Raw genomic sequence first — 20,076 nt, forward strand, 5'->3', positions numbered from 1 at the left:
AAGATTAATTGTTTAGTTAAAAAAAATAAGTGAAAAAAATAAAAAAATGTAAACTCTATTTATTTATTTCTCTTATATATATATATATACATATTTTTACTTATTTGTCTTTAATTAAATAATCACATTTTTATTTTATTTCTGATTTATTGTCACTCAATTTTCACTTCTCCCTCTCCCTACACTAATTTTCACTTATTTGTTTCTCTTTACAAACATGTCATGAAGCTAGCATAGCATCTTTGATTCTGTCTCTCTCTGGTCCATCACGTGAGGTAGTACTACTTTTTGGAGAGGAGAGAGAAAAAGACACGCAGTTCTAGAGAGGGACCCGATGGCAGAGTAGAAAGAGCCAAATCAACCAGGTTCCCTCTCAAGTCTCAAGTCTCAAGTCTCTCTCTAGTCTTGTCTGATAAATTATAATATCTTTCTCGGTGTGGTAGCATTGTAAGAAGAGAAGGGAAAAAGAACAGGGTCTGTTTGCACTTTGCAGTTGCAGTTGCACCGGCGAAGGAAGGAGCGAGTGAGCGTGAGTGTGTGATATATTATAAATAGATAGCGTGTGAGAAATGCAGCAGCACCTGATGCAGATGCAGCCCATCATGGCAGCCTACTACCCCAACAACGTCACCACTGATCACATTCAACAGGTCCTTTCCTTTCCTTTCTCTTCTCCATTCTCCTTAATCCTTATCCTTCTTCTCCGCTTCTTTCTATCTCCCACTCCCTTCGCCTTCTGTCTCTGCTCAGGGAACCTTTTCTTTTGTGTCCCTGCTCCCTCTGCTTCTGCCTCTTCTGTTGCTGCCACTGTGCCCTTTTATTCTTTGTCACTTGCTTCCTCCTCTTCTCCTCTTGGGACCCTTTATTTATTCACTCTTATGCTGCTACCCCACTTTCAGCCTTCCTGTCTTTTTTACTCTAATCATCAATTTGCTATTTTCTCCGACCTCAACTCTTGTTTTTTGCAATTTACTAGATTTGTCTAGTGTAGCCATGTCTCTGCCTCCTCTGTTTTGGTTTACCACCTTCATGCTGCATTGTGTCATGTGGGGCAACTTTCAACAATTATAAATTGAATAAATAAATGGTTTCATTGCTTCCTTGCGGAGAAAATGCTAACATTTCTCATTTCAGTTGCATTCTGGTATGGAGTACAGTTTTTTTTTTTTTTTTTTTTTTTCAATTTTCTTTTTGGTATACATACATTTATAAAATTCACCCTAAAATCATATTATCAATAAGTTCCGTGCATAATTTCTGAGTCTTTTCTAGATCACCGTGCATATTGCATCATGGTGTGTTTTTAAGAGGGGACAGTTTAATGAGGACTTTTTGTTGCTTCCGCACCACCTCACATTTACTAGGAATTTTTCCCTGTTTTTTTTTTATGGTATCGTCGACTTCATATGACCATATTCTTTTCTCTTTACATGCAGTATCTGGACGAGAACAAGTCCTTGATTCTGAAGATTGTTGAAAGCCAGAATACTGGCAAGCTGAGCGAGTGTGCCGAGTAAGAATTGGTTTAAATAGTAGTATCAATTGAAAATTTTGTTTCTCGTTTCTTTACATGCATGTCCCCCCTTGATCCCATCATATGTACGGTGAAGTTTAAGCATTTCCTCGGGCGGATAAGGATTCGAAGTTGTACTATCCATTATATCAGGATTTCAACTCTATTGTATGATATAATAACAACAATTTGTGAGAAGAATAATATGGCTGAATTAGTGTCATATAGTAACTTTAAGGTATTGAAACTTGGAAAATTTACTTGCATCAATCCCTGCATTGACTTTATATTTTAGTTTTCTCGTTACCCGTTCCATTTGTAGGCCAACAACATGGCTGCAAGATTAAACAGTCCTTAACATTAAATTTTTTTAAGTAATTTTAAACTTCCTAGCTTCTCATGTGAAAGTTTACTCGCAATTACAGTAGTTTTTATTATAAACTACTCAATATAATGATAATCGAAATTGTTGGAAATCTTCAATCTAAATTGAGTCTGCAGTGACTTTCCATCACCTTGCAGGCTGTTTCTAAGGTGTGGGGATACCCCACAATACTTAGAAAATTTGGATGCAAAGTTTTTTAAAATCATGAAAGAAAGTTGCAATTAATGATGATGAAAAAAGTTGCAACTTTTTTTGTAAAAATAGTGTACATCCAGTTTGATAGGAATGTCAATCTCGTACTTTAGGACAGGACAACCTTTTTAGCAATTGCATCATTCACGTTTTGTCAATGCAGTTGTAAGGTAACAGAGGATACTCTCAAGTCTTAATAGATTAACTTTTTCTTTTGGGTTATGGAAAAGTTGCTTCCAGAAATCCAACTTCTCCTTGCTTACCTAGAGATAGAAAGCCGACACAATTATTGGAATTTTCCCTAAACATCAGAATCTCGTTCGTTTCCTGTTCCTTTTGTTGTGGTCCTAAATGGTCATAATCCTCTTGCCATTACTTCAGGAACCAATCAAGGCTGCAGAGAAATCTCATGTACCTAGCTGCAATAGCTGATTCTCAACCTCAACCACCTCCAATGCCTGGTCAGGTACACATTTTATTTGTGAAATATTGCGATGTTATTATGATCCACGTCACTGGCTAGCTCTTCTTATCATACATATTACATAACATAAGCTTCATATTTAACTTCATGCTCTTGTGAATATCACTGCAGTATCCTTCAAGTGGAATGATGCAGCAAGGAGCACACTACATGCAGGCTCAACAGGCTCAGCAAATGTCACAACAGCAGCTAATGGCTTCACGCTCCTCCCTATTGTATGCTCAACAACCCTTCTCAGTGCTTCAACAGCAGCAAGGCATGCACAACCAACTTGGCATGAGTTCCAGTGGAACTCAAGGGCTACACATGCTGCAAAATGAAGCCACCAATGCAACCATGGGAAGTGGAGGGTTTCCTGATTTTGTACGCATAGGAGGTGGCAAGCAAGATATTGGTGGGAGTTCAGGTGAAGGAAGAGGAGGAAGCTCTAGTGGCCACTCTGGTGATGGTGGTGAAACCCTTTACCTCAAATCTGCTGCTGATGGAAACTAAACTAGCCAGGGAAAATGCCAAAATTCCTTGGCCTTTGGCTAGTTGTTTAGTTAGGAAAATTAGGCAGTGAACGTTATTATGTAGGGGGTAAGGAAGAAAGGGAAAACTTGTTGCTTAAATATCTTGTTTGTTTATCTTGTGCTGAAGGCGAACAATCTCATCACTGCCTTAAGGTGTCTGCAGTAGTACTAGCTAGTAACATGATGCATGTTTTATTTTCTTGTGTAAAGTTTGTCATAAATGTCAATGTCAAGGTCCCAAGCTCATCTCCTTTTTGTTCTCTATGCCTACTTGTCGGAGAGGGTTCTATGTAAGTTTGACGCTATTTCTGCTTTATGGATTTTGATGCATCAGAGTTCAAAGTTCAAACGTAAACCTATACCCATCATAGCAAATAACTGTATACAATATTTATTGATTTTGCAACATGGTGGTTAATACCCGGCAAGTTTTTTCCCTACGCCCGCGTGTATTAAATTATTTTTTATTTATTAAAAAGAGAGAATATGTGTGTTTTTTCTTCTTATTTTTTAAACTTTTCAGATTAACATTTTTTTATTTGTGTTGATATTGTTTCATAAGTTTTGATATGAGTTAATAATTTTACTTTTTTTTTAATAAAAATTTAATGATACTTAAGAAAAATAAAATTAATAAATCATAAATTTATTTTTATAAATTTAATAAAATTAATTAACATAATTATTTATATTAATTAATTAAAAGTGTTTTATAATAATAATATGAATAATTAATTTAAATAAATAAGTAGTGACAAAGTAAAGTTAATACAGATGAGTATCATAAGATACATACATATGGAGAAAATTTTATTACCAATAAGATACGTGCATTTGGAGACAATTTTATTGATGGGGAGTTAGTGATTTCTATGTGTGCTTTATGTAAAAAAAAAAAAATAATATTTGTATTAGTTATGGAGCTTAGTTTTATTTTTATTTATTTTTAATCTTTTTTATGCTTATGTTCCATTAATAGCTACAAATCTAACTTATTAATTCTATTCCGACTATTATTATTATTATTATTATTATTATTATTTTCTATTCGGACTATTTGTAACTCAACCATCACTTCTCAGCTAACGTATCTGTAAAAGACCAAACAAACAAACATCAAGACTCAAACAAGTATGGGACGTTCTTTAGCAAGTGAATTTGATTAATGAAAATTCACGATTGTGTAAATAATTGGAGAGAATTTTCTCCATTTTTTCTTTTGATATCTATCTATTTTCTCCTTATTTTACTTTTCATTAACCCTACACAAGAATATTTAAATAGAAATTGAGTATAATATAATTTATAAAATTAAAGTGAATTTTATAGATACGAAGTTGTAGTGTTTGAAAAGAAGGGAAGGGAAGGGAGTGAGAAGAAATTCCGCAAAGAGCGAGAGACAGTAGTTGATTAGGAGCCACGAGTTGGCGCGAAAGCAAAGGGAAGAAGAAGAAGAAGAAGGTGCCGAAGTTGAAGGGCATCGCGAAGAATGTCTCTTGATGGAACCACACCCGCACCCACACCCACATTCACTTCCACTCCTCCCCTCTCCTTTCATTTTCCCCCTAAAACTAAAATATGCCGTTCCTCTCTCACTTTCACCTTCACATTTTCCCACACCCTTAACGCTCCCTTCACATCCCCATCCATATTCCTTCTCCTTATGAACCTAATCCTTCACACCTTCCGATCTACTCCGCAATAATGGTACCTCGCCAATTCTCACTTTAATTTTTTCTTTTTTCATCCATTGCGCTTTCTCTTTCTATATACTCACCAATCATAAAATGCAATGCACACAAATTGCACACTGCTTTATTCTATACATCACTACATAGAAAAGGATGCATTAGGAATCAAATGCATGATATCTTGTCATGTAGCAGCTAACTTTGTGATCAAACCCACTTTTACCCAATGTGCTAAATTCCAAACTAAACTAAAATACTATTCACGAGAATTATGCTTGACTTAGTGATTGTAAGTTCTAGTTTCGTGCTCTCAATGTCCATTATTGTTGATGTTAAAATCATTTTTGACTAACAAAAGTACATATTAGTTATTGATTATCAACTTTGATATACCGGATGGATAATGTTAATAAAAAACCATTCAGACTTATTTTTTTTGGTTGCTAATATTACAGTTCCTGTCTAACTAAGAGAAAGAAACTTGCTTCAATACTAGACATATTTTAGTTTAGTTTGGGGTTTAAACTTTATAGATCTTTCTAGACACATTTCATGGGACAAACGAATGTATAATTCTTGTTGGCTTTTCTTGCATACGAGATAATGTAAAATACATATTTAGAACCTTAATGAGGTCTTAACTAGATAATTATAGTAAAAAAAATTAATAATTCCATATCTCCATCTGCAGGGGACTCCAGTGAATATTATTGTGGGTTCTCATGTCTGGATTGAAGACCCAGAGGTATCTTGGATTGATGGACAGGTATTAAAAATCAATGGAAAGGATGCTGAAATTGAAACAACCGATGGAAAAAAGGTTTGTAGATTGTCACAGTGCCAGTTACTTGGTTCCTTATTTTATTGTATTATAGTTTTTGCCATTTTATATCCAATCTATTTTCTGAAGAAGATTGATAGGTTTACTGCTAATATTCGTTGATAGGCAGCAGTCAGCACCCTTTCATAGGCTTATTGTTTGACAACAGTTAGGGGTGGTGAACTGTTGCTTGGGGCTGGGGTGGGGGGTTTTGCCTCCATCCTTTTTCCCATGTATTTTTCTTTTTAGAAACAAAATTTATATGCTTCCCCTCAATATAGTATTTTTCACATTAGGTTCCCCATCTTATTTATTCTAGCTTTTTCCCCTGGTCTCCTTTGTCATCATCCTAGGTTTATATACATAGCCACTGCTCGGTGATAATCTGAAAAAACAATAAAGTACTGCTAGTCAGTCAGCTGTATCTGAGCTTCAAGTAGATCATGGGATGAATAAAGAAGGGAAGAGATCCATAAACAAATGTTCTTTCTTTCATTATTGAAATTCCCAGCTTGGGATTCAAGTCATCATTATGATCTATAGAAAATTATTTGATTAATTTTTAATGTTTATTGTGCTGAAAATCCACTGTCTAAGTTGTTGGAGTCTTGACGAATTTATCACCGTCTGTGTGTATTGTATTCATGCTTTATCTTTACTGATTGAACTCTGCTGTAAGAAAATAATTATTATTTGTTTTCTTCTAAATTCATTTTACTTCATTCCTTAATGCAGCACTCGTTCTTTCTCATGCTTGTATTGCTAACTGGAAAAAGTGCAAAATAGTGCCGTAACTTATCAAGCCATAGATTAAATCTGAATGATTACTTATACTTCTATTTTGGATATTTTAAGGTTGTTGCAAAATTATCAAAAATATATCCGAAGGATATGGAAGCTCCTCCTGGTGGAGTAGATGATATGACTAAACTGTCCTATTTGCACGAGCCTGGAGTCCTGCAGAACTTAAAAGCTAGATATGAATTGAATGAAATATATGTAAGGGCTTTCTTCCCTCTAATGTGATGAGATTCAGCAAAGTTTATCAGTAAAAATTTGTTACCTATTGTTTTGGCAGACTTATACTGGAAATATTCTGATTGCAATAAATCCATTTCAAAGACTACCTCATATTTATGGTGCACACATGATGCAACAATACAAGGGAGCACCATTTGGAGAATTAAGCCCTCATGTATTTGCAGTTGCTGATGTTGCATATAGGTAATCCTAATTTTTTTTCTTCTTAAGATCCAAGTTTCATTTCTGTAATTGAAACAAATATTAAATTGCTGATTTTATTAATACCAGGGCAATGATTATTGAAGGAAAAAGCAATTCAATTCTAGTCAGTGGGGAAAGTGGAGCTGGTAAAACTGAAACTACAAAAATGCTTATGCAATACCTAGCTTTTCTAGGTGGTAGGGCTGGTACCGAAGGACGAACAGTTGAACAACAAGTTCTTGAAGTATGATTCGATTAATGACTCATTTTTTAACTCCTAACATAATTCCCATTCGCATTTTCCCCCATGTGAATAACATTCCATTTTCTTATCTTTTAATATGAACTTATTCAAGACTACTATATTAACTGATTTGAGTGCAGTCAAATCCAGTTCTGGAAGCATTTGGAAATGCTAAAACTGTCAGGAATAACAATTCTAGGTGAGTCTCTCTTATATGTTGTAAATAAAGAATTCTATTGGTTTTATTCTCCATGATTTCTGGTATATAAATTAACTTTTTTTATCAGTCTTCTGACATGTGGGCAATAAATGATATCTTGTGCTTCATTCTTATTACTTCTCTGAAATTATAGATTAACTTAGTCTCAAGATTTGTCTAATTTCATTACCTTAATATCACATCAAATTGCCAAAAGTCATTATGATATATTAAGAAGGGAAGTTAGAATGATGCCTTTCTTAATCAAACTTTTGTTCAAGAAAATGTTTTTTTTATTTTTATTTTTTGCTTAGATAAACTGCTGCATGATGCTTAATGTCTAAGCTATTACCAAAGAGTTGGTTTCAAATTCTTCTAGTGTTAATGGTGCAGTCGTTTTGGTAAATTTGTTGAGATCCAATTTGATAAAAGTGGAAGAATATCAGGAGCAGCCATCCGAACATATCTTCTAGAGAGATCTCGGGTTTGCCAAATTAATGATCCTGAAAGGAACTACCATTGCTTTTATCTTCTTTGTGCTGCACCACAGGAGGTGGCCTTCTGTCTATGGTCTACTTATTCTTGATTCTTTTAATTATATAAATAAACTTACTGAAAAATTCTGCTAACAGGAAGTTGAGAAATACAAATTAGGAAATCCTAGATCATTTCACTACCTTAACCAGTCAAAATGCTATGAACTGGCTGATATAAGTGATGCTCGTGAATATCTTGCCACCCGGAGAGCTATGGATATTGTTGGAATAAGTCAAAAAGATCAGGTATTTATTTCACAAGTATGAATATAGCTTCTTTCTTGCTAGCATGTAGAATGATTGTTTTTTACCTCTCTGCTTTGCCTTGCTGTCTTGTTCTCAGGAAGCCATTTTCAGAGTTGTTGCAGCAATTCTTCATATTGGTAATATTGATTTTACCAAAGGAAAGGATGTTGACTCATCAGTTCCAAAAGATGACAAATCCAAATTCCACCTGAAAACAACTGCTGAGCTTCTCATGTATGGACACTGTTGTATTATTACTTCTATCCACATGATATGTAGTTTGCTTTAGATGATTGTCAATATTGGATCAGGTGCGATGCTGATGCCTTGGAAGACGCATTATGTAAGCGTGTCATGATCACCCCTGAAGAAGTTATAAAACGGAGCCTTGATCCCCAAAGTGCATTAGTCAGCAGAGATGGATTGGCAAAAACAATTTATTCTCGACTATTTGACTGGTAAGATACTAAAAATGGGAATAAATTCATTTTAAAGGCCTCTGTAATGCCTAATTAGTGACACATACCGAATATAAGTCTATAGGGTTCTGGTTTTGATTCCTGGGTCATTTATGCGTTTGCTAACAGGTTGGTGGACAAGATTAACAATTCAATTGGACAGGACCCCAAATCTAAATCTTTGATTGGGGTCCTTGATATTTATGGTTTTGAAAGCTTTAAAGCTAACAGGTAATATATAGTTTTGAAGAACAACATATCTATCCATTTAAGTATGTGCACAAGAGTGCATTACTGAAGATATTGAAAGCTCTACCTCTACTTGTTCTCAAGTTTCAATCTTTTGTAACTCATTTTCAGTTTGTCATGCTCTGCAGTTTCGAGCAATTTTGCATTAATTTCACAAATGAGAAGTTGCAGCAACATTTCAATCAGGCAAAGTCTAACAACAAATCACACACTTCAAGTTTGTTTGCTATTTCCATATTTAATATGATTGTGATGATGAATTTCAGCACGTGTTTAAAATGGAACAAGAAGAATATACAAAGGAGCAGATCAATTGGAGCTACATTGAATTTGTTGACAACCAAGATGTTTTGGACCTTATTGAGAAGGTTTTCTTTCTCCCTTTTTTTCCCCACTTTCTTCAAGGCACCGAGTATAATTAATTCATTTTGTGTTGGAAGCCTTCAACTTATGTTCAAAACCTGAATGAAACTGGAAGGTAGTGTGCTTTTGATACACATAATGATGATATTTACTATGCTCTTTTTTTTAATTATCCAATATAGGTTCATCCTACAGTCTATTTAGTGTGACTATACCGTGCCAATTAATAATGAATATTCAATTGATCCCAGTCTGCAAAGGTCGACAAAGAATTACAGAACAACTGCATACATATAGAAAGGAAGAGAAGCATGGGAACAGTAACCTTTGAGGAAAATAAATTTGGTTAATGATTTTCTTTTTTGCTTCTTTGGAACTGAACCACAAGACATGTATTGTGTATATTACACAATCTGTTATTTTGGGTTTTAGATGCACATAAATTTACAAATAAGGAAGTTCCGTTTCTGAGTAGTCTTCCATCAAGTTATTATTTTAGGCTCATTTTACAGCGTAATTCAATCCCCCCATGTCTTTTCCTTCCCTTTTGTTTTTGTACTATTCGTTTACATGGATTTCGCTTTTGCAGAAACCTGGAGGAATCATTGCTCTCCTCGATGAAGCTTGGTAAAATATTGTTATTTTTCCCATGAACTACTTCCTTTTCATAGCTTGCTTGATGATTTTTACTTTTTACCTTTAGGTCGATAAGAAGTAGACATGATTTTTCTGGCTTCTTCAAATCCAAAACTCCTTATTAAATAGCATACTGAATCTACCTCCATTGTTCTTGCCTTTACTCTCTCCCTTTGTCTTTCAGCATGTTTCCAAAGTCAACTCATGAAACATTTGCAAATAAGCTTTATCAAACATTTAAGAATCACAAGCGCTTTATTAAGCCAAAATTGTCTCGAACAGATTTCACAATTGCTCATTATGCTGGGGAGGTATATGACTAATCTCAGTAGCATTGCCTGCTGCCAAATCGAGACATTTTTGCTTATTAAAATTTACCCTCATAAATCTGCAGGTATTATACCAGTCTGACCAATTCTTAGACAAAAACAAGGATTATGTGGTTCCCGAACATCAAGATTTATTGAGTGCTTCTAAATGTCCTTTTGTATCTGGCCTTTTTCCACCACTTCCAGAAGAGACATCAAAATCTTCCAAATTTTCTTCAATTGGTTCCCGTTTTAAGGTATCATTCTTTTTCTAGTCTTCATTGGTAAACTTTAGGACTTGCCTCAAATAACAAATATGATGCAAACTCACCTAACTACCTACAAAAATTGAAATGCGTTCTTATTATCAAGAGGCTAACAAAATTCTGAATGCTGCAGCTACAACTACAACAACTAATGGAGACATTAAATTCTACAGAACCCCATTATATTAGATGTGTGAAACCAAACAACCTCCTCAAGCCTGCAATTTTTGAGAATAACAATATTATGCAACAACTTCGCTGTGGTGTGAGTATGCTTTTATGTTCTTCATTTATTACATTCTTTGGAAGATCGTTTATACAAAAGTATATCCTTAGTTCCTTCAATTCTTCACCCCTTCTTCAACTGTTCCCAACTCTTGCCCCTACAGGGTGTTTTGGAGGCAATCAGAATCAGTTGTGCTGGCTACCCTACTCGCCGTGCTTTCTTTGAATTTATAAACAGATTTGGCCTCCTTGCCCCAGAGGTCATGGAAGCAAAGTAAGCACTCTTTTAGTTTATTTTCTATGCCAGGGAAGAAGAAAGTTTTGACTTGATATTTTCAAATATTTTGTACCAAACTTGGGCATAGTGCTAATATGTCATGTTTTTCACCTGTGAGTAGTTGTGATGAAAAGACTGGTTGCCAAAAGATTCTAGAAAATATGGGGCTTAAAGGATATCAGGTACTCTGAAATATTTAACCGGAACAATTATTCATGTTCTTGTCCAGTTGTCCATGACTCCATTGTTAAGCTCTTAAGGCCTTAGCAACAACTATAACCATGCACATTGCATCATTAATTTATAGCGACTCGTTCAGATTTAACTATCAATATCAACAGGGATCTTGTATGGTCTTACGGCTTGGATATATGTACAATATGTCCTGCTCATATGTTCACAAAATTCATTTGGTTGGCTTCAAATATTGTAGATTGGAAAAACAAAGGTATTCTTGAGAGCAGGTCAGATGGCTGAACTAGATGCACGGAGATCTCAAGTTCTTAGTAATGCAGCAAAAGTTATCCAACGGCGTGTACGAACCCATCAAGCTCGTAAACATTATCTTGCATTGCGAAAACAGACCATATATGTGCAGTCTCGGTGGAGAGGTAAAATGTTTCAAAAGTGAAATAATCTGATTCATTTATCAGCATAAATGCAATCATATTTTCATAGAGTATGAATTCCCTCCTTAGTATCATGTACCTCAGATCATTGGGAGACCTCATTAGTTATTAATTAATCATTCTCCTTTCTTTATTATCCTTAAGATATATGATATATTATCTGTAGGAAGACTTGCATATAAACTCTATAACCACTTGAGAAGGGAAGCTGCTGCTGTGAAAATTCAAAAGAATGTACGCCGATATGAAGCTAGGAAAGCCTATAAAGAACTTCATGTGTCAACACTTACACTGCAAACAGCTTTAAGGGCCATTGCTGCTCGCAAGGAATTCAGATTTAAGAAGAAGACTAAAGCTGCTATCATTATTCAGGTTTTGGTCAAGTACTATATGATTTGTTTCATCTCTAGGCCATCAGTATTCAATATTTTATGTTCTTTCTCTCAACAAATTGCAGGCTCGGTGGCGGTGCCACAAAGCTGCCATATATTATAAGAGGCTCAAGAAAGGTACAGTAATTACACAATGCAGATGGAGGGGGCGTATAGCCAGGAGAGAACTTAGGAAACTGAAAATGGTATGTTTCTATGCTTACCATAATACCGTGATTCTTATATAAGTAGGTCCTTCAGTAATAGATGACTATTTGATCATTTTTTTCATTATAAAATTAAGTTTTAAATCATAAAAGTGTATACAAACTATTTTAATATTTTTTGTTTCATTGTTATCATCATCTTCATGAAAGGGAAAACAATAAAAGAACATAAAATTCTCTTCTAATATGCAAAGATTGAGATTGGCTTTAACTTTTCAGTTGGGAATTGGGATTACAGAAGACAAAAATTTGTTCCCTCTTTATTTTGAAATAAATGAAGTAGATACAACATAAATCTTGGAGAAAACAACAAGAATAATATCCCGTCCACAATGGCCCTGAACTGAGAGTCATGCAATATTTCTCATTCTTTGATGTTTCTTTTGATTTAAGTTGCATGAAGGATCAAATCTAAAACTAACCTCACCTTGATCCAATTGATTAAGCTGCTTGTTCCTGACATTTGTTTCCATTTGCTTTAGGCTGCAAGAGAAACTGGTGCCCTTCAAGAAGCAAAGGATAAACTTGAAAAACGAGTGGAGGAACTCACTTGGCGTCTCCAACTAGAAAAAGGTTTAAAGGTAAGATGCATATTTTATGGAAAGGAATAATTTGAAAGGATTTTGTTGTTCTGATCTCTTACGCAACCATGCATTTTGAAAAATATTTTTGCACAAATAAGAAATTAAAAGAAGGTTAAAAGGTCAATATTGCAAGTTATTAAGTATCCTCTCACTGGTAACTGTGGTAAGGCCTAAAGTAAGCCATGTGGAATCTTGTGCAGACCAATCTAGAAGAATCCAAAGCACAGGAGATAGCAAAATTGCAGAATTCATTGCAGGAGATGCAGAGCAAATTTGAAGAAACTAATGCTCTGCTCATCAAAGAGCGAGAGAATACAAAGAAAGTTGTTGAAGAAGCACCTCCTGTTATTCAAGAAACAAAAGTAATTGTTGAAGATACACAAAAGATTGACACACTGACAGCAGAAGTTGAGAGCCTAAAGGTAAGAAAGTTCAGTCACACAAGACCAAATCCCCTATTAGGTGAACCCTATTTCAAGGATGTGTGGTATATAAAATGTTTCTTTTAAAATTGAAAGCGTTATGACAATATTTATTTCAGTAATATATGACATACCATTCTTAGAATAGTACATTAATTTTGTTGCCTGTCTTTCTTCATTGGTTAGTTGGTAAAGGAAAAAAAAAAATCAAAAACAGCTAACAGATATGGAATTTGGTATATCAGATTGAAAACCAGAAAGAGTTTCAATGTGAATATAATCAATATATTATTTAGTTTTTCTTTGTTCCAAACATGTATCCAATTATGTAACCTAGCTTGTAAATAGAACTATGGCCTATTTTGGACATAAGAAAAGAAAATGAGAAGGTCAAATTTCTCTTACAAGTTAAAATCAGTTTATGCATCAGGTCAAAGAAAATGAGGTGCATAATTTGATTTTAACTTATGGGACAAGTTTGATTCACTTTATTGAAAAGTTTGTCCATACTAGGCCTAAATATGACTTCATCAAAGATGTTTTCAGAACTTGGTGAGACCTTTGCACTTGTGGTACAATTCAGAGTGCTTGTATGAGATGCTATATCTTTTTGTTAGGAAGTCACAATAACTATATCAAGGGATTAGGAAAATGTGTTTGGGAAATATTGAACTTCCCTTTTGGGGCAATCCTAATAAAATAGTCACTCAGCATCTTTACAAGACAGACATTCTAGGAGATCTTACAGATATTTATTGCAAAATTATTAGAATGGAAATAAATTCCTAAGATTATTCTATTCAGAATAATACAGTTCTAAATAATGACAGCCTAAAAAACGTATAATAAATATGGCCCCTCTGACAACCTGGATTATCACGTCAATTTCATTAACCACCCCCACATATGATGGTGGTTGTCAACCAGCAACAATTTGCCAGCATGAAACTCATGCTGCTGTTAGCATAGCCTTGGTAAAAATACAGTCACTTGAAGTGCTGTAGATATACCAATATTTTTTGTAGCAGCATATCATGATTATTTCATCATCTTAACTGATTTTTCCTTGGCTTTATCTTCACACAGACTTCACTTGAGTCAGAGAAACAGAGAGCTGATGACTTTGAAAGAAAATACAATGAAGCCCAAGATTGTAGTGAAGAAAGAGGTACAAAACTAGAAGACACAGAGAAGAAGGCCCGTCAGCTTCAAGAATCATTGACTAGGTAATATAAATAATGAATAATAAGCCATGATGTAATTGTTTTCACATGATAATCAGTGATGTCTTGCAAGGGAGAGCCTTGGAACAATTGTTGCTTTGCGACCTAGAGTAGAGGTCACTAGTACAAATCATGGAAACAGTTAGTCTCTCTGCTTATGGGGGTAAGGCTGTGTACATTTACTATCCCCAGACTCTACTAGGTGGTGGGAGCCTTGTATACTGGGTCATCCTTTAATCAACGATGACCTGCCTTGAAAATATTGGATGACTTGTTTAAACTTGTGTGCCAAATTCCTTGTTGTAGACACTTTCTCATGAAATGTGTGATAATATCATTGGCTAGCTGTTAAAAAATTTGTCTTTATCTTCTCTTGACTTCTCAGAATAATCTATAGCTAATTTCAAATTTAATTTCATCATATCATGCCAATCTTAATTCACTGAGATGATTGACTGGATTCTCGTAATTCTATGATTAGGCTAGAAGAGAAGATTACGAATTTAGAATCAGAGAATCAGGTTCTACGTCAACAAGCTGTGTCCATGGCACCTAATAAGTTCCTTTCAGGACGCTCAAGATCAATTATCCAGGTAATCCTCAATAATTAATATTATACACATGAAAACAATATAAAGCTTGACATTGGTTTAAAGTAGTTTCTTGTCTCTGTTGATAGAGAACTGAAAGTGGTCATATTGTGGCAGAATCAAAGACACCTCTGGTAGCGGAATCTATTTTAAATTCTAATTATTTGTTTTGGGTATGTCTATATGGATTTGACTTTTTCTTGGTCGCCTAATAGTCTACTCAGGAAATGCATAGCACATCAATGCACCGGAGGGAACCCTCTGATGGCTTGGATGATAAACCACAAAAGTCCCTAAATGAGAAACAACAGGAGAATCAAGAGTTACTCATTAGATGTATTGCACAACATCTAGGCTTTGCTGGGAACAGACCAATTGCTGCCTGTATCATCTACAAATGCCTCTTGCACTGGAGATCATTTGAAGTTGAGCGTACTAGTGTTTTTGATCGTATCATCCAAACTATTGGCCATGCAATTGAGGTGTGAAAAGTGCAACTTCCACATGCTAGTGCTTCTTTTTTTTTTTTTTTTTCCTTACACCTCTTTCTTAGTGGAATACTTTCAAATTGCTGATATATTTCCATTTGGACTTCAGACACAGGATAACAATGATGTCTTGGCTTATTGGTTATCCAATGCCTCTACACTTCTCTTGTTACTCCAGCGCACGCTCAAGGCTAGTGGTGCTGCTGGAATGGCTCCACAACGCCGTCGTTCTTCATCAGCAACCCTGTTCGGGAGGATGACTCAAGTAAACAAAGCTTCTGATATGAACAAATTAATTCCCAATGAAAATCTTTCATTTTTCAGATAAGCATAGGCCCTGCCCTTTTTTTTCAGAGTTTCCGTGGAACTCCAACTGGAGTCAATCTTTCCCTAATCAATGGTGCTACAAGCAGAGGAGTAGATACATTAAGACAAGTTGAAGCCAAGTACCCAGCTCTGCTTTTCAAACAGCAGCTTACAGCATATGTAGAAAAGATATATGGAATGATTCGTGATAATTTGAAAAAAGAAATTTCCCCCTTACTCGGATTATGCATCCAGGTATGAGAATTTATTCATTAATCTGTACTGTAGTAAGCTTCTACCTACTGGTTTATAATGCATGCTTAAAACAATGATCAATTTATTTTCTTCCAATTTATGAATTTCCTTTGAATTCAATCATATAAAACATTTGGAATGTGATGAGATAGGCACCAAGAACATCCAGAGCAAGCTTGGTTAAAGGATCATCACGATCTGTTGCAAACACTGAAGCCCAACGTGCTCTGATTGCTCACTGGCAGGGGATAGTGAAGAGCCTAGGAAACTTCCTAAATACTTTGAAAGCAAATCATGTTAGTATAATCTCTTTTGACATCATTCTGTCTGTTTTTGCCTCCTTAAAGCAATATAGGCCAATAACACATCTGTCTCTTTACATACATATTTAGATCACTCCAGTTAAATATATTGTAATAAAATCATGTATAATCAATAAGTCATTGTTTCGAATGGAACTGAACCTGGTTCCTTTAAATAAGATTCGAGTCACGTGAATGAAAAAAATGTTGGAAAAGGAGATTCCAGTAAAAGTGGTCAACCAGATTTCTCGACAGAGATTAGTTACTAGCAAAACTGGTGAATATTTCGTACTAATAACATGGTTTAAAAAAATAAATTGAAATTTAATAAAATTACATGCTCTCCATTATTGTTTCTCAAGTTACACATGCTTTCTTTATTTTGGTTTTAAATAAGGGGGATTTACATTAATAATTAAATAAGGGAGGTTAGTATAAATTTGAGAACAAAAGGGTTGGTCTCAGTAATTTGATCAAGCCTCAGAGAGGTATACATATTATATTCTTCCAACATTATTTTATTTGCCTTTCTCTGGCAAGTTATGTTTTCATTTATTGTGTTGTGATGTAGTGATTTCTCCCACTTTGGCTTAATTTTGGCAGGTTCCTCCATTTTTAGTTCGTAAAGTGTTCACACAAATTTTTTCTTTCATCAATGTACAATTATTCAACAGGTTGGTTTGTTAAGCATTTCTAATATCCTGTTTTAAGGGCTGTCTTCTGTTCTATAAATTGGAACTCTCATTTTTATCACCTCTTCTGTTTTTTTTTTTTTTTTTTTGGTTACAGTCTTCTTTTAAGACGGGAGTGCTGCTCATTTAGTAATGGAGAATATGTCAAAGCTGGTTTGGCTGAATTGGAGCATTGGTGTTATAAGGCAACAGATGAGGTGCATTTACTTTACACTTTTGTTATTTCTTCAGTTCTTTTAATAGGTACATATACTAACCACCACCACCTTTCACAAAAAAAAAAAAAAATTGCAGTACGCAGGTTCAGCCTGGGATGAGCTCAAACATATTAGACAAGCTATTGGATTTCTGGTATCTATATATTCTTGGCTACATACCATCTAGCATTTTTTTTCCCTAATGGTCAGAGATAGGAAAAAATGATGATCCGATTCTTCCTTTGTTTAGGTCATACATCAGAAACCAAAGAAAACATTAGATGAAATAAGCCATGACCTGTGCCCAGTAAGTAGAAGAAATCTTTGTCATTGAAAGTTAACTTTATGGAATAGTTACCATTCTCAGTCCGTGTGTACAGGTCCTTAGTATACAACAGTTATATCGGATAAGCACCATGTACTGGGATGACAAATATGGAACGCATAGTGTGTCCTCCGATGTAAGTTTTTACAGAAAAAGTTAACATGAAATATAAGATGTGCCAAAAACCTATGCTGAGCTTCGCCGTATTAATGTTTTCATCTAGGTCATATCCAATATGAGAGTACTGATGACTGAAGATTCAAATAATGCAGTTAGTAATTCTTTCCTGTTGGACGATGATTCAAGGTCAGCCAGATATCATTAGCCCATGTGATAATTGTTGGGGTTTTCCTATTGTTTTTACACCCGCAAATAGTTTAGTTAGCTCACATTTTTTTGTTGGACGATGATTCAAGGTCAGCCAGATATCATTAGCCCATGTGATAATTGTTGAGGTTTTCCTATTGTTTTTACACTCCCGCAAATAGTTTAGTTAGCTCACATTTTTTTGTTGCTTCAACAAAGTGATTCTTACTAATTAGTTTAACCTATGATGCATGGCAATCAAATACAAAATAAATATAATAACTGGAATAAGCTTGTGGCACAGTTGCAGTCCTGAGCTTCAGGGCTGTTTTCAATTTGTGATCCCCGACTTCAATTCTTCTCAAATCTCAAATTTATGATCCCTGATATACCCAGAAAAACACGTGCGCACAAACACGTCCACACTGAATATAGACAGATTTGTGATGTTGCTATATAACCTACCTAACTTATAGCCGCATTCATTGGACTATCATATTTTCATTGTGTCCCGAGGCAGAAAGCATGCATGGAAAAGCTATTTTCAGGACAAAAAAAATTCTAACAGAAAGCTGTAGAAAAAGAAAAAATAAAATAAGTTCCAAAATATGACAAGTTCCACTAATCTGGGTACGTAGGTGAAGACCAAAGCTTAGTTTGGATTAACTTCCAGCTTATGGGAGTTTTTTATGTATGAAACCCTACTATTATGATTTTTCTAAGGAAAGGATGTCAAGTTTTGATATATTTACTGGTGCTTATGAACAATTTGCACGAGGGAGCTTCTGAAAAACTATAGTTGCATAAGATTTTATGTAATAAGTTTAATTTATTTTACATTCATTTTATATTTTACTTTCTTATAAGTATTTGCTGAAGAGTTTATCTTGACAAACTTGTATTCTTACTATATCCTTTTGCAATCTATATTGTGACATTGTAACATTAACATGTGAAAAGCATCTATTTTGCAGCATTCCGTTTTCTGTTGATGACATATCGAAATCAATGGAACAGATAGATATCGCAGATATAGAGCCCCCGCCATTAATTCGTGAAAACTCTGGCTTTAGCTTTTTGTTGCCGCGCCCAGATTGACAGCTTTTGTAGATTTGATCCACCGGTATTCTTACCTACTTCCATGGAGTTACCAAGTTGCATCAGTTAGATGTTATCATGGAGTGATTGAATTGTTGACTTTGTGTCAGAACATGCCAAAATTTACATCTTAGTGATGGATGGCAAAAGGTAGTGATCACGTCGTGCAAGTAGACTTTTGGGCTGGGACTGGGAGTAAAAAGAATAATACTATAATAGCCTTTTTCCATGAAGTTTTCACGCTCATTTTCTTATAAACCTTGTTACTTCTGAGCACATTGACTTTGCTTAGAATAAGATTTTGTATTTAGAAAGAAGTATAGGAATTTCCCCTAATTATACAAGTGAATGAAGTCCATGACCATGACTCAGGATAAGCGGCAGCAAAAGTTCATTTTTTATTTGGAGTATTCTTTCGTGCATTTCATTGCTTTCGAGTTGGCTATTTTATCCTATCACTACAAGATTCTCAAATAACGAATCCACCTTCCCCGATATCTTTATTAGCTCATCGCGTCATGGAATGAGGCCTCATGAAATTGCCAAATATATCTGGGTCGGTCCACGTATCTAAATTTGGAAACAAAAATTAAGTCGCACTGAATCAAGATTTGAGTCTTTAAATATGAAATTCGGTGCGGCTCCGATCAGAGTTTCAAAGTTTACTCTGCCATGTATTTTCGAGACTTTGATGCACATGTATGGATATAGAAGACGAACGAAGAAGGATGTGCCTAAAAGTAATTGAATCTTGCGGAGTGAGTTTTTTTTCTATTAAACATCATGCCCCCGTAAAGATTCTAGATCGGCCCCTATCTGATGGTATTTAATATGGGCTCACTTGGTTTTACTATTTGTAAGCCCTTTTATACTTCTTTGTCTTCCTTTTCGCTTTTTTTTTTTTTTTGAATAATAAATACCTTTATTTTCTTAACAATTTTAATTTCAGAAATTCAATTTAACGCATTTCAAAAATTAAAATCTGGAATATATTTTAAAAAATTATCAATATTCTATAATTTTGTTTCTGGAATATGCTAGTTATGTTTCTACAATAAATTTCAGAATATTTTTTTTAAATTGTTTATATGTTCCAAATATTAAACTCTAGAACACAATTAGATTGCATTTAGAAATTTAATTTATAATGTACAAATGTTTACAAAATATTTCAATATGGGTGGGATAACTAGTCCCAAGATTTAACGCGGCTGCATACACAAGGCAGGATTC

The 20,076-nt window shown here is 34.7% G+C and overlaps 2 protein-coding genes across 5 annotated transcripts; both read left to right on the forward strand.

The window, feature by feature from the left end:
* The first annotated feature begins 322 nt into the window (after positions 1-322).
* Positions 323-3,435, forward strand: LOC109790662 (GRF1-interacting factor 1). Of its 2 annotated transcripts, none has more exons than XM_020349854.3 (4): positions 323-650; positions 1,437-1,513; positions 2,472-2,556; positions 2,686-3,435. In XM_020349854.3, the coding sequence occupies exons 1-4, from the start codon at positions 570-572 to the stop codon at positions 3,064-3,066; spliced, it is 624 nt and encodes a 207-aa protein (XP_020205443.1). In that variant the 5' UTR covers positions 323-569; the 3' UTR covers positions 3,067-3,435. The 2 variants fall into 2 exon arrangements, with proteins under 2 accessions (XP_020205443.1, XP_020205451.1); XM_020349862.3 differs by lacking the exon at positions 323-650 and adding an exon at positions 710-1,144.
* Positions 3,436-4,424: 989 nt separating this feature from the next.
* On the forward strand, positions 4,425-19,253 carry LOC109806434 (myosin-11). Of its 3 annotated transcripts, XM_020368841.3 has the most exons (38): positions 4,426-4,793; positions 5,469-5,597; positions 6,453-6,596; positions 6,676-6,821; positions 6,909-7,065; positions 7,206-7,264; positions 7,658-7,817; positions 7,897-8,046; positions 8,144-8,280; positions 8,358-8,504; positions 8,634-8,735; positions 8,882-8,939; positions 9,020-9,121; positions 9,706-9,743; positions 9,937-10,063; positions 10,147-10,317; positions 10,460-10,591; positions 10,716-10,825; positions 10,950-11,010; positions 11,262-11,439; positions 11,624-11,829; positions 11,915-12,034; positions 12,538-12,636; positions 12,840-13,061; positions 14,148-14,287; positions 14,766-14,877; positions 14,964-15,008; positions 15,090-15,356; positions 15,472-15,627; positions 15,717-15,923; positions 16,076-16,219; positions 16,829-16,899; positions 17,015-17,114; positions 17,212-17,268; positions 17,365-17,421; positions 17,495-17,575; positions 17,663-17,745; positions 18,720-19,253. In XM_020368841.3, exons 1-38 carry the CDS (start codon positions 4,791-4,793, stop codon positions 18,841-18,843), a joined length of 4,602 nt encoding a protein of 1,533 aa, XP_020224430.1. In that variant the 5' UTR covers positions 4,426-4,790; the 3' UTR covers positions 18,844-19,253. The 3 variants fall into 3 exon arrangements, 2 of the variants coding, with proteins under 2 accessions (XP_020224459.1, XP_020224430.1); XR_014427888.1 differs by lacking the exon at positions 18,720-19,253 and having other exon boundaries at positions 4,425-4,793; positions 17,482-17,575; positions 17,663-17,707; XM_020368870.3 differs by lacking the exons at positions 17,365-17,421; positions 17,495-17,575; positions 17,663-17,745 and having other exon boundaries at positions 4,425-4,793.
* Positions 19,254-20,076: the final 823 nt, after the last annotated feature.

This window comes from Cajanus cajan, chromosome 7, assembly GCF_000230855.2.
Source record: "Cajanus cajan strain Asha chromosome 7, NIPB_CcT2T_4, whole genome shotgun sequence".
NCBI lineage: Eukaryota > Viridiplantae > Streptophyta > Magnoliopsida > Fabales > Fabaceae > Cajanus > Cajanus cajan.